Source organism: Scomber japonicus, chromosome 5 (assembly GCF_027409825.1).
Source record: "Scomber japonicus isolate fScoJap1 chromosome 5, fScoJap1.pri, whole genome shotgun sequence".
NCBI lineage: Eukaryota > Metazoa > Chordata > Actinopteri > Scombriformes > Scombridae > Scomber > Scomber japonicus.
The window spans coordinates 33,049,557-33,063,417 of record NC_070582.1 but is presented as its reverse complement, the minus strand read 5'-3'; the positions used below and the strand labels follow the sequence as shown (position 1 = coordinate 33,063,417).

General features: G+C 35.2%; 1 protein-coding gene across 1 annotated transcript; it reads left to right on the top strand.

Moving 5' to 3' along the window:
* Positions 1 to 10,324: 10,324 nt before the first annotated feature.
* Positions 10,325 to 13,861, top strand: LOC128359512 (uncharacterized). The gene is made up of 7 exons (XM_053320006.1): positions 10,325 to 10,358; positions 11,099 to 11,389; positions 12,077 to 12,373; positions 12,488 to 12,571; positions 12,843 to 12,896; positions 12,981 to 13,055; positions 13,710 to 13,861. The coding sequence occupies exons 1-7, from the start codon at positions 10,325 to 10,327 to the stop codon at positions 13,847 to 13,849; spliced, it is 975 nt and encodes a 324-aa protein (XP_053175981.1). The 3' UTR covers positions 13,850 to 13,861.

The window sequence follows — 13,861 nt, the reverse complement described above, 5'->3', positions numbered from 1 at the left end:
GCTTTCTGTTTGAGTTACTGTCATTGCAGATTATGGTTCTGTCACTTATTTATATTTGTCATGGATATATATATATATATATATATATATATATATATATATATATATATATAGTGTTTTACAGTCTGTTATTATAATTATCAGGTTATTAGCAGATGATTTTTGTTGTTCTGCTTAGTAAAAAGGCAGAATTAACAGTGTGTAATATGTAACACAGCTATATGGTGGTTATGTGTGTCTGTCAAAAGTACCAATAAGAAAAGAAAAGAAACATCTCTCAGTATAACACAATATTATTCTACAAATTACAGCCTCCAAGTAAAGATCAATCAACAGTAGAACCTATGGGGAGGGTTTTCTGTACAACTGTAACTATATTATATTGATTATATTGATTTGTCTCTTGTCTGACTATTCTGATTCACTGTATTCCTGTATGCTGAGACATATCTGCATATTTATTGAATATGCAAAATTGAGTGGCACGGCTGACTACTAGGACGCAAAAGTATTCTCATATCACTCAAGTAGTTGCTTCACTACATTGGTTCCATGTCAAATTTAAGATTTTATTCAAAATCCTTCTTATTACTTTTAAGGCTCTACAGAACTTGCCACCACCATATATCAATTCATTACAGTCCCCAAAATATAAACACGTCAGCCAACTCTGTTAAGTGTTTTAATCTCTTGTTTTTTACACTTTCATCACCTTTGCTTTCTTTGAGTGAAGTATGCAACATATTCTTTTGTCATTGTATGTTTTGCATTTGTAATTTGTGAAGCACTTTGTAATCCTGCTTTTGAAAGGTGCTATGCAACCAAAGACTCTATTCTATCCTAAAAAGATGCAAATTTAGGGGTATGGCCTTTTAACCCTTACATACTGTTTGGGTCAGATTCAACCAATTTTGACATTTAACAGCTGTAAAAACACCACTAATTTCTTTTACTTTGATGACTTTTCCTAAAATGGCCCAAAATGCACAAAAATTAAAATATTTTAAATGTCATATTTTTGTATAGATGCTACAAATGTTTGTCCATTGAGTCTGTTCTGGGTCAAATTATCTCTGTATCTATTAACATGTGTTTTAGTGAAATGAAAAGTTCATAGTTTTAATAAGATAGTAGTTATGAGGATGACGACTGATGGCTCTAATGGTTATACAATAAATATATTTTCATGTCTTAGGTCAAATAGGACATGATATTGTGTGATAGGAGCTGTTTTTTCTCCTAAAATGAGTGGTGTAAAAGCTAAAAAATACACTCTCTCTGCTCTCTGAAACATTCATCAAGGTTTAATCACACATTTATTGATCAGTCAGATCGACTATTGATGCTTTCTAAACACACCTGTGCTTCAACATTTGGTATAGACACTTTTTATGAGGAGATTCTTAGACTGGGTCACAATTGACCAAGAACATACTGCAAGGGTGTAGAATATGAACAGTATGTAAGGGTTAAATGAAATTGGTTACTGGCACTTTTACATACGTGCATTCATATACATACACATAAAACAGATAAGGTAAAAAGATGCTGTACTACTCTGTAACACCATCAGTAGTTCTGCAGCACACACACTGCAATCGAAAGAACATCATGACATACTGTAGAACACTTATATTCTTGTCATAACCAACCCTATAAATCTTGTTAAATTTAAAATCCTGTTGTATTTTCAGAGGTATTTTCATAATGCTTCAGTCACAGAGTCAGTATTCTCCAGCCTCTCCTCCACCTCAGCCTGAAGAGAGCAGCATGCATTCCTTCAACCTGCTGATGTCTGTAAGAACAGCTCAGGAGCAGTGCTGCTCTATTTTCAGTCATCTGAAGCGGATGTTTTTTTGCTACAGTGAACCTTATCCACAGATGTGTCAGAAGCAAACTACTTTCTTGTGCTTGCAGAAACACATGAATGATGCCTTCTAGTTGCAGTAGAAAAACGGAATTCTCATTAAGAGAATTAAGAGAGTTGAATTAGATCTTACCTTGGAGGTTTTGAGAGATGGAGTCCATCCTGTCAACAGTAAACTGTTGGTTTTGATGGAAAGATGCACAGTCCTAAAATAAGTCAAGCTGTGATCATCAGTGAACTACTCTGACTGAAAACTGCTCAAGTTGAGTGTTTCACGCTGCATTATTAACATAAAAGTAACAACAAAAAAATGCAGGAAATGCAGATCTTAATATTCACTTCACAGCTCATATGTCCAGACTTAAAAAAAGTAAATCAAATATGAATAAATGATCACTGAAAACAGTAATCATCCACGTCTGACAGGAGAGTAAAGCAGAGAACGCAGGTACTAATCTGTGGCAGCAAAGTGAAGGTGACACACACACACACTCACACATCCTGTTCCATGATGTGAGTCGCTATTACAGTGAATGTAGAGAAGACAGAGAGCAGGAACCTCGTCTAACCTCCCACACTGACACACATCACTGTCAGGAAATCTGCAAGTTAACAGCTTCAGTGAATGTGTAAGTAAGTCAACCAGAGTTCAATGTGATGTTTAAACATATTCATAAAATACTAAATGTGTCATGTGATTATAATGAAGATTTAAATCAGATGGCAAATATATCTAGTGCTTGAATACCTTCATATCAGCAGATCAAACAGGTGGTGTGAAACTTGCAGAAACAGCAATTCTGTGGTGCATTCACAGTCAGTGCAAGACTGACCTCTAGCCACCAGGGGGCACCCAAAAGTGCATGAGGAAAAAATGTGAAAGCTTGTTGGCACCCCTGATGGAAGTCAAGTACTCAAGTGAAAGTATCAATACAGTGTTAATATCTTAATTTATGAGTAAGAGTGCATGCGGAATTATACTTTTTCATAAACTTTGAATTAGCATCAAGATGTAATGAATTATGAGTAGCACTGCATGAAAAATCCTACTGAAGTAAAAGTACTACAGTATTATGAGCTTGGTGTAGCTAAAGCATTACAGTAAAAGTACTGCAGTAATATGAGTGATGCAGTATTACAGTAAAAGTACCACAGTATTGAGTGATGTAGTATGCAGTACTACAGTAAAAGTACTACAGTATTATGAGCTTGGTGTAGTTAAAGCATTACAGTAAAAGTACTGCAGTAATATGAGTGATGCAGTATTACAGTAAAAGTACTGCAGTATTATGAGTGATGTAGTATGCAGTATTAAAGTAAAAGAACTGCAGTATTATGAATAATGTAGTATGCAGTATTACTGTAAAAGTACTGCAGTATTATGAGTGATGTAGTGTGCTGTATTACTGTAAAAGTACTGCAGTATTATGAGTGATGTAGTATGCAGTATTACAGTAAAAGTAGTGATATATTATTATATATGACATCATTAGATTATTAATAGTGAAGCATCAGTGTTAGAGCAGCATGTTACTGTTGTAGCTGCTGGAGGTGGAGCTAGTTTACACTACTTTATATACAGTTAGCTAGTTTACACTATTTTATATACAGTTAGCTAGTTTACACTACTTTATATACAGTTAGCTAGTTTATAATACTACTTTATATAGGCTACAGTTAGCTAGTTTACACTATTTTATATAGGCTACAGTTAGCTAGTTTACACTATTTTATATACAGTTAGCTAGTTTATACTACTTTATATACAGTTAGCTAGTTTACACTATTTTATATACAGTTAGCTAGTTTACACTACTTTATATACAGTTAGCTAGTTTATACTACTTTATATACAGTTAGCTAGTTTACACTACTTTATATAGTTAGCTAGTTTACACTACTTTATATACAGTTAGCTAGTTTACACTACTTTATATACAGTTAGATAGTTTTGTCCAGTGGTTTCCAACCTAGGGGTGGGGCCCCTCCAAAGGGTCAGCAGATAAATGTGAGGGCTGCTGAGATGATTAATGGGAGAGGAAAGAAGAAAAAACTAAGTTCTGATACACAAATGTTTTCAGTTTTTGGACTTTTTCTCTAATCTTTGATTTTTGCTGAAATATTGGATAATTTGAACATTTATTGAAATGAAAGCATGTGAGAAGTTTAGAGGGGGGAAAAAAAAATCACCATTTGGTGGAGCTGTTAACTCAGACATCTGAAATGTGAGCCTGACTACACACTGCTTTTTGGTTTCATCTTTAACAATGTGTTGTATTTTAAAAGCTTGTTATATTATCCATTGTGTCAAATCCTCAAATGAAAAGTAATTAAAGCTCTTAAATAAATGGAGCGGAGTAGAAAGTACAATATTTTCCTCTGAGATGTAGGATGCCTCTCTGACAGTGTTTCAGATTATTATTAAAAGATACATATGAGGAGGAGACATTTTAATACTGTAGCTGGTGGAGGCTAAGCTAATTTGAACCACTTTATAATGTAGGCTGTATTAATCCAAAAGTGAATCAATGACTGATATTTTACAAGCAAGGGTGCTGCTAGGGACTTTGGGCCTAATGAAAACATATCACATTGGGTCCCACCACCATGCACAGTTACTGGAAGTACACTTCCAGAACTCAACTGATCCATTCAAAGCTTTGAATAACCTGCACTGTGCAGGCTTGCAACTCTCTTGTATACTAACTGTACAATATTTACTGTCATTGAGCTGTGATAATATAACACTGTGTAGACATGCATGTAACATTCTGCATACAGTGGAATTCACTATTTGATGCTAAACTGATACCATCTGTAAGTAATGTCTTTTACTTTTATTTTAGTCTAAATAATCTTAATGTTATAATTCTTAAATAGAAAATTCTCATCAAATGAAATATATGAACATTATGATGAATGATAAACAACAAATAAGTTTTTTTTGAGTATCCCATGAGAGATAAGATTAAGATAAGTTAAATTTGTATTGATCCCACAGTGGGGAAAATTCACCGTTACAGCAGCTCAAAAAGATAGTGATATGTAACAAAGTGGGTGAAACCCATGATTTGTCACTCTTTTCTTTCACCATCAACACCAGTTAATGTATTAATGTGACTATGCTTGTTTGTTTCAACCATTAGTTTACCAGTAATCATATACAGATACATACTATCCTGGGCTTGTTTGTTTGTTTTACATTATATTTGGTAGTGATGTTACCTGTGACACCAACGATTCGAAGCGTGTATCAGAAAAATGAACCACCGAGCAGTGAACCATTGTATCGGAGCGTGATTCGTTTGATGATGATCACATGACCAATGACGTCCGAAGCTTCATTTGTCACGCACGCCCACATGACTGGTTCAAATCTTTAAAGCGCCCTGAAACCGGACGCGCACTTGTGGGTTGTGTAGGAGTTGGTGCGGTATATGCCTGTTGAATTCTCGCTAAAAATTCTTCACGGATAGTCAGGTGGCTTGCGCACTCGCTTCTCAAATGAGCGATTACGGTTCGAGTCCCACAATGGGTTTTCTTGGTGGATATCTACATTTACCCTCTCTCTCTCTTTTCACTTTTATTATTTATTATTTTCATTATATTATCACGACAATTATACTACCGGGATTACTGAAACTTATTAGCTACTAATTTGCTTTAATGCACAATGTCAAACTACACATTATTACCCCTGTTTTTTAGTAATGATATAATAATAATTAATTAATTAAAAATAATGATATTTGAAAGATATATATATATTCATGTATTCATATATATATATATGTATATATATTTATTCATTTATTTATATATAATGTTCCACACTGTGGGACAAATAAAAGTCTTTATCTCATCTGATCATTTAACAATGTGCTTTATTATATTACAGACAATACTGTCCACAAGCACTCTTTATAAACACCATTCAAGCCCTCTGAACTACATCACAATGGCCCCAATGCAATATCGCTCTATCACCATTAGAGGTCCTCATGGAGTTTTGAAGCTTCGAACCATGAACCTTTTTTCAATACAATTGCATTGAAAGCGTCATTGGTTCGGAAAGCTTCATTTCGCCATCACTAATATTTGGTTACAATTTACATTCAGCAAACTTTTGGTCAAAGTAAAACAGACATGTATGAGGTTAATCTTTATTGGGTTTAGTTCTGAGTTTCATAATGCATTGTCTTTCTTTGTTACTTACCATACCCACCATGTGCTTACCAAACAAAAGGAAGAACCACCCACCTACTTCCTGTATTTATACACTGGTGATGTCAGTGGGTTGGACTAAGCATGGGGGGGGTTTATTTTACTCGGGTAAAGGGCTGATTTCATGTTTTTGATGTATTGTTTTGGCTTATGGAAATGTTGCGTATGATGGCTGGTAAACAGTGTTGACTGATACAAGTAGCATTGTTGAGTGCCAATTGGTAAGAGGGAGAGAACACCCCTGTAGTGATGGTTCTGCCTAATTGAGTGGAGGGCCTATTTAAAGGGAGAGGTGTAGGTTTAGAGGAGGTCAGAGGATAGGGTGTAGCTGTGTGCACTTGTTCAGTTGAGTATCTTGAGTATCTTGAGTATCTTGAGTATCTTGAGTATCTTGAGTATCTTGAGTATCTTGAGTATCTTGAGTATCTTGAGTATCGCATTTTTGAGTGATTGTATTCTTTTCATTTTTGGACACGCGCTCTTTTGTGTTGTTATGCTGGACTGAATAAATCAGTTTTTACTTATTCAAACAACAGCCTGAGTCTGCCTGCCTACCACCTTCCTTGTCACTTGAGCTACACTACATCACAATATGAGAAAAACTATTTAAAAACATATGTATACAACAACAATGAACTAAAAAAGGCTTTATAGTGCAAATTATAGTGCAGGATTGTACAGTCTGACTGCAGTGGGAATTAAGGATTTCATCATTTTTCTTTTTTTCATAATCATAAAAGAGAAATTCCCACAGACCCCTTCAGTAATGTTAAGTGACATGTCATTATTCTACACCATGATGCTCACCTTCTTCGCCAGTACCACAGAGAGGACAGAGGGGCTGCTTCAGTATCACAGGGAGGACAGAGGGGCTGCTTCAGTACCACAGAGAGGACAGAGGGGCTGCTTCAGTATCACAGGGAGGACAGAGGGGCTGCTGAACCTGAACATGCACCAGGAGCAGGAACAACTGATTGAGTATGAATACCTGTCAAAAGTTAACCTGTATTGATTAAATATCAGATAAAAGAGCCGTGAAACACTCAGTTTGTTCTGTGGAGATATGAGCAGTAACTAATGTTAGAGTAGTAGTACTACTACTACTACTACTACTACTACTACTACTACTACTACACCCAAATTTGTGAGTTTATTTTTTATTTTTTATTTTTTTACATATGGCCCTAATACGCCGTCGTACTACTACAGTCTACAGTCCGCTAAGCTAGCCGCTAAGCTAGCATGTTTCGGTAGAGGCTATGGGTAGAGGTGGTGACATTGATTGACAGGTGACACTTGGTAGGGGGCGGGGTTTCAGCGAACTCGGCGGGCACTCCCACAGCATTTGGGAGCAGAGAAAGAACTTTGAAGCCTAATTTCATATATTTGGCGATTTTTTTTTAATCATTCAAATTTGGCAAATGCAAACACTCAGTTTCTTCTGTGGAGATATAAACTGTGTTGTTAACCACCCGGTTAACAACACAGTTTTCTGTGGTATGTCAAACTCGGAGCACATATTTATTCTTACTTTACACTGACTTTAATGGGAAGAAACTTAAGAATTCTCATGAAGAGCAAAAGAGGAGGGATTTCTCCAGGATGGAGATACAGACCATAGACTGTATAAAAGAAATAGACATAGACATGAAAAAGATGTTTTATGTGCAGAATTGACCAAGATAGAAACATTACAGTGTTGAAAAACAGGAAAAATCAGGGTTGGATGATAATTTGTTTCCTTTTTCTAGAAAAGAGTTTCGAGAGGTAAGAAAATGTTGTTCTTTAAACATTCCTAGGTTAAACTTAATTATGTATGTGTCATCTTCATAATTTCTTGCCCAGCTTTAAATTCAGTTCAGACATTCATTGTGAGGACCATGTACTGCTTATTACAAAACAGTCCTCTTTTCCAGCCTCTGAGCCGCTCCACTGGAGCAGGTGCAGATTACGTGCCATGCTCAAGTGCAATGAGACTTTTTTTATTTTATTTTTATTAGAAAGTTGAGAGTTGTGGAGAAAACACCAGCCAATCAGAGACACATGAAGGCATTGACCATTTTATTCAAATTGTGGCTGGAAAAAGTAACATCTCCACCACACTGAGAACACACATTATACCACATAAAAGTTGAAGCTGTCAGGTTTTAAAGGTTGTCCTGTACACTTGTATGAATTTGACTGGATATTACTAGTCAGCTAATAGCCAATTAAAATGATGTATAACTAAGCCAGGAGGTGTGTGAATGAAATACTGATAGCTGTTCAGGTATTCAGAGATGTTTGTGAAAACCAACACAATATATTGATTTGGATTTTACATTGTAGTATCTGTTCTGCTTGGTCATCGGTTCTGTGATAATATATGACACCCTAGAAATTCTGTATCACTTGAACAGACGTTTACTTAAGTAAAAGTTTACAGCTAGCCATAAAGGACGAGACAAAGGCTATTTCCTTAGACTGACCATTTGTTAAAACAAGTCATAAATGAGGGGTCAGGACTGTTTTTCCAGATTGGACATTTGTTTAGAAGGTGGAATTTTTAGGGACTGTATATATAGTGCTGGAAGACTTGAAGAAAGAGAGAGAGAGCTTCAGATTGGGAAACAGGGCTCTCCCAAGATTGGATGTTTGACATTGTTCTCCTTTGTAATAAAACCTTTCAAAGTTACAATTGAGACGTGTCAGCGGTGGTTTCCTTCTTCATCAACACATCAAGAATCTACCTATTAAAAGAAACCTCAACATTCTCTAAATGTGACTGATTTCCTCTATTGTTTCTATTTGTTTCATTTAGACCAAAACCAATCATCACTGGTAAATCAAAGTGTTTCTTCCTCTTTTGCATCTGCTGTAATCATCTTGCTAATGCAATTGATCAGTGTTATACATGTTTATTTTATACACATTTCTTTGTTAAAGTGTACTAAGGTGTGCTTTGGTTTCTGTTTCAGATTACAGGAAATATTTGGTAAGTCTCAACAGTGGATCAGGATTTCTGTTTCTGTTTCTGTTAAGAGATGTTCCTTCATAATCATGCTGTCTTACACAAAGTTATGCTCTCTCTCTCTCTCTCTCTCTCTCTCTCTCTCCCTCTCTCTCTCTCTCTCTCTCTCTCTCTCTCTCTCTCTCCCTCTCTCTCTCTCTCTCTCTCTCTCTCTCTCTCTCTCTCTGTTCTATATATTTATGATTAAACCTACAGTATGGTCACCTATGAATGCAATATTGGTGAGTTGATTTCTTTTTCTCTTAATTTGAATGCAGTATAAGGTTCTTAAAATAGTTTGGGGAGTAGATGGGGATTACGTACTCATGGTGACACTAAATGTATTACATGAAAACCACAGCATGCACTGTTTATTTGATAAAGCTGAGACTAAAGAATTATTAGGACTTTTACCAATTGGGGTTTCACTTTAAACAGAATAACCTAGAAGACTATACATGGATTTACAATGTTAATAGAGTTCACAGATGCAATAAAAACAATTAACATTTCATATGAAACACCTAAAAGTGACTGTGTCAACAATCATCTTTAAAATGCAAATGAATGTAAGAGCTTTAGAACTTTAGGTTACAAAGCAAGACAGTTGTTTGTAACTTGTAAATCTCAATAAATAGTAGTATAAAGTATAAAGTCATATATGTTTTATTTCTTTTTGCAGAATAAGAAAACCTAAAAATGTCACCTTAGAGGAGCGAGCTGCATCTCACCAGGGAGACAGTGTACAGATCTCTGAAGTCTTTTTGAACTGTTCTTTTTCTTTTTTTCATTTCGCGTTATTACGATGTTATCTTTATTTTTTAGAATAGTGTAATGCCTTTGTTGAATTTTACTGAGTTGATAGAAACAGAAGTTAGGTCAGAAGATAACATGTATCATGTGTCACAATGCTTCAAATAATAAAAACATAAAACAATCACAACTGCATATTGAGATGATATCCTAGTATACAGTATTACCTGTACTGATGAACAAACTGTGTCTTTCTTCAGAGGTTAGCCCCCATTGTGGTAGATTCATCTGAATACAACACATAGTTAGTTCTTTATAAAGGTCCATGTATTTCTGTGGTCTGATAGTGTGATTGACCTCTGATGCTCGTTGTGGTTTTTCTGAGCACAAATTCTACTAAATGACACTTGTGAAAGTCAGTGCAGTCCCACAATAGACACAAGTGTAGTCTTTAGGAGGAGTCCTGATCAGTCTTAGTCTTCAGCTTCATCATGGCAGGACTCCTGTTGTTTGTCGTCCTCATGCGTAAGTTAAACTTTCTATTGATTCTTTCAGCATTAATGTACAAACTGATGAAGGTTCACACTTACAAACACTGGTTAACTCTTAACAGTGTACAGTGTAATTATTCCTCATTTACAGTGTAATATTTTACATTTAGTGAGAACAAAAGAAAAAGATCATACTTTAGATATCTGTCAGGTAAAAAACTACCTGGAATATTTTTTTCTTTTAAGTTCCCTAATTGTTCCCCTTTAATTGTTAACTTCACATCTTGTTCTCTTGTACCTGCATCAGTCCAACTGTACTGATACAACATCAGCACAAACAATTACAACCTAAATTAGGAATAATTGGCTGTACTACTTAGGCCGTAATATAAAGAATTAATACATACTGTATTTTAATTAATATGTATTAACATGTTAATATACAGTATTTCTACATCTAACAGAATTACACATTAAGTGGTTTTAATCCATCTATATGTTGAAGTTCCTAATGAGTTATTATTGCATTTATTAACCTTTTTAACACTTTATTTTCTCCAGCAGATTGTTTTCATGACATCCAAGCACAAGGTCAGTCTGTTTAGTTTCAGTTTATAATAGTAACTTATTAATATGTGAATATTAACACATTTTACAAAGTATATGTGTTCTATACATTTTCTATATTAAATCATAATACCTCATGAAGAATGTCAGATGAATTGAACAGTTATGTACTTAATATAACATACATGTTTACCTTTATATTTTCAGTTCTTCTTCCACCTAAACTGACAGTGAATCCACCAGTGATCACAGAGACAGACTCAGTCACACTGAACTGTCAGGCTCCACCATCACTGTCTGTGACTCAGTGTTATTTCTACATTTTAAAAGTAGAAAGAGTCCTCTCTTGTCTGCAGACACTGTCAGGGACTGAACTGCTGATGATGACACATCAGAAATCACCTGCTACAGTTGAATTGCAATGTTATTACAAAGCAGTTGTTGGAGAGACAAATGCTCCATCTCCAGTCAGTGACACTTCCTCCATCATGATACAAAGTGAGTGAATATTATCACCTGATATTAAACCTGATAAAGTGATACACTTTGGGGTCAAGTGGCATTAGTGTCTTTATCATGTGTTAACATGGATTTACTATTAAGTATATGCATGGAAGTATTTCTTTATAACAAATGTCACAGTATATGTTGTGGATTATTGGTAAAATGATGTCACTATACAAAGTGAGTAACTATACTGTCATGCTTTTTATGTGATACACCATCAGCGCAAACTCTGCAACATTCAACATTGCAGTCAAGTGACATTAGTTTGTTTAGTTTTTTTCATCTTTATTTTTTATGTATTCATGGATTTCCTATTAAATATTTGGACATCGCAGGTGTCAGATCAGGAAACATCTGACACCTCGTTCTGGAGTAAATATGTACATACAACAACTGTTATTGTAAATTATGAATGACTTGTTTCAGCAGATAGATGAATACAGAAACTAAACCAAATGTACTTAAGGGTTGGTTGTTATCATTCATTGTACATCATGTTCTCTGCTAAAAGTTACTCTTTGCTTTCCTCTGCTGCACATCACTGCCAGGAGTCCATTCACAGTGTGTGAGAACAGACTTCTTGAGGTTGAAACATTTGAAAAACAAATGACAACCTGTGACTGTGACACTTGAAATATGCACTTATTTAATTAGATTAAAATGTGCATTTTTTTTCAGCTCAGCTTCGACCTAAACTGACAGTGAATCCACCAGTGATCACAGAGACAGACTCAGTCACACTGAACTGTCAGACTCCATCATCAGTGTCTGTGACTCAGTGTTATTTCTACACTTTAAGTGGAGGAACTGTCAGAGTCCTCTCTTGTCTGCAGACACTGACAGGGACTGAACTGCTGATGATGGCACATCAGAAATCACCTGCTGAGATTAAAGTGAAATGTTATTACACTGTAAAACGTGGAGAGACAAATTCTCCATCTCCACACAGTGACACAACCTCCATCATGATACAAAGTGAGTGAATATTATTACCATTACCTGATATTATTAAATCTGAATAGTGATAAAGTATCAACACAAAATAACAAAGGTGTGATGTAAAGTTTCAAATGTGATTTTTTTTTGTAGGTGCTGCAGAAAACAATGAGAGACAAACTGATTTAACAACCTCCATTTCTACTACAAAGTCACCTGTGGGTGGAGGTGATGAAGGTATTCTCTTTGTTTCATGATCACTGAGTACTTGTTATTCTAAGTAATGATGGAACTTTGTATTACATATCACACACACTGAACTCAGATGATACATGAGTATTAATTGTATCCATTTTCCACCTTTATGAATCTATGTGACAGATTTTATTTTATTCTTTTTCTTTTTTGAAATCACCAGGGGAACGCTGTAAATCTGACATGACCATGATTCACCTGTATATGTATTATTTTGTAATGTTTTAAAGGTCTTTGTATCATTATTCATCAGGTCAGACTGTTAACAGAGCTACCACTCCTGTAACTCCTGTAAAACCAGCATCAGGTAATGAAATCACATTTAGTTGTCTTAGTGGATGAGTTCAATAATGAAAATACTGCATTTAAATGATTTATTTGTATTCATTAGATCAGAGTTCTGTTCCACCAGGTCATACTGTTGGCTCGACCACTACTTCCTTAACATCAGTGAAAACAACATCAGGTGACATTTATTTTCACTGCCTTTTTCTCTGACATCTTTTGAAAATGTTGAAATATGGGTCATATTTAAAATCTGTGTTCTTGTGTCTTCAAGAAACAGTTACTGCTGAGATGAATCTAAGTGCAAAAGGTAGCACGATGACCGCTGTTGAAACTCCTCTAAATGTGACATCAGGAGACAATAAAGGTGGGACTTTTATGATATGTTCCAAAAATGCTGAGATACTGCTGTGAATGTGTTTAATGTTTCTGACTTTTTACAACACATCAGAAACTTAACACATCTGTAATTCCATTGAATTCAGGTGAGCAAGAAGTACGTGATTCCTTACACATATTAGATTTATAAATATTAAAAATGACATGTTGTTCAGTTTAGTACAGTATGTTTTCTTCCCAGGCTATTTGACAATATGTTGTTTTAGTGACACCAATGTGTTCAAAGTTAGAAATAGTTACCATGTCTGTTTTCTACTGAGTTTAATCATTATGGAGGCTGTTGCTCTACAGTGTCACAGTGAATCAACGTGTATCACATAATTATGATAATTAAGATATCCTTAACCTGAATTGATATGATTAATCAACTTTAATCATGGTAAACTCCTTTTAGCTGTAATGACACTCGTTTGTGGCCTCTCTTGTTCCAAAACAGAAACATGGACGTGGAAGTTGGTTGTTGTTGGTATTGGAGTTACTGGTTTTGGAGTAACTGTAGGTGTCATCTCTCTGGGATTGGCACTTCTCTGTTCCCAAAGAAGAACTGGTGAGAACTATATCAAATGTGTTCAATGAAACTTGAATGTA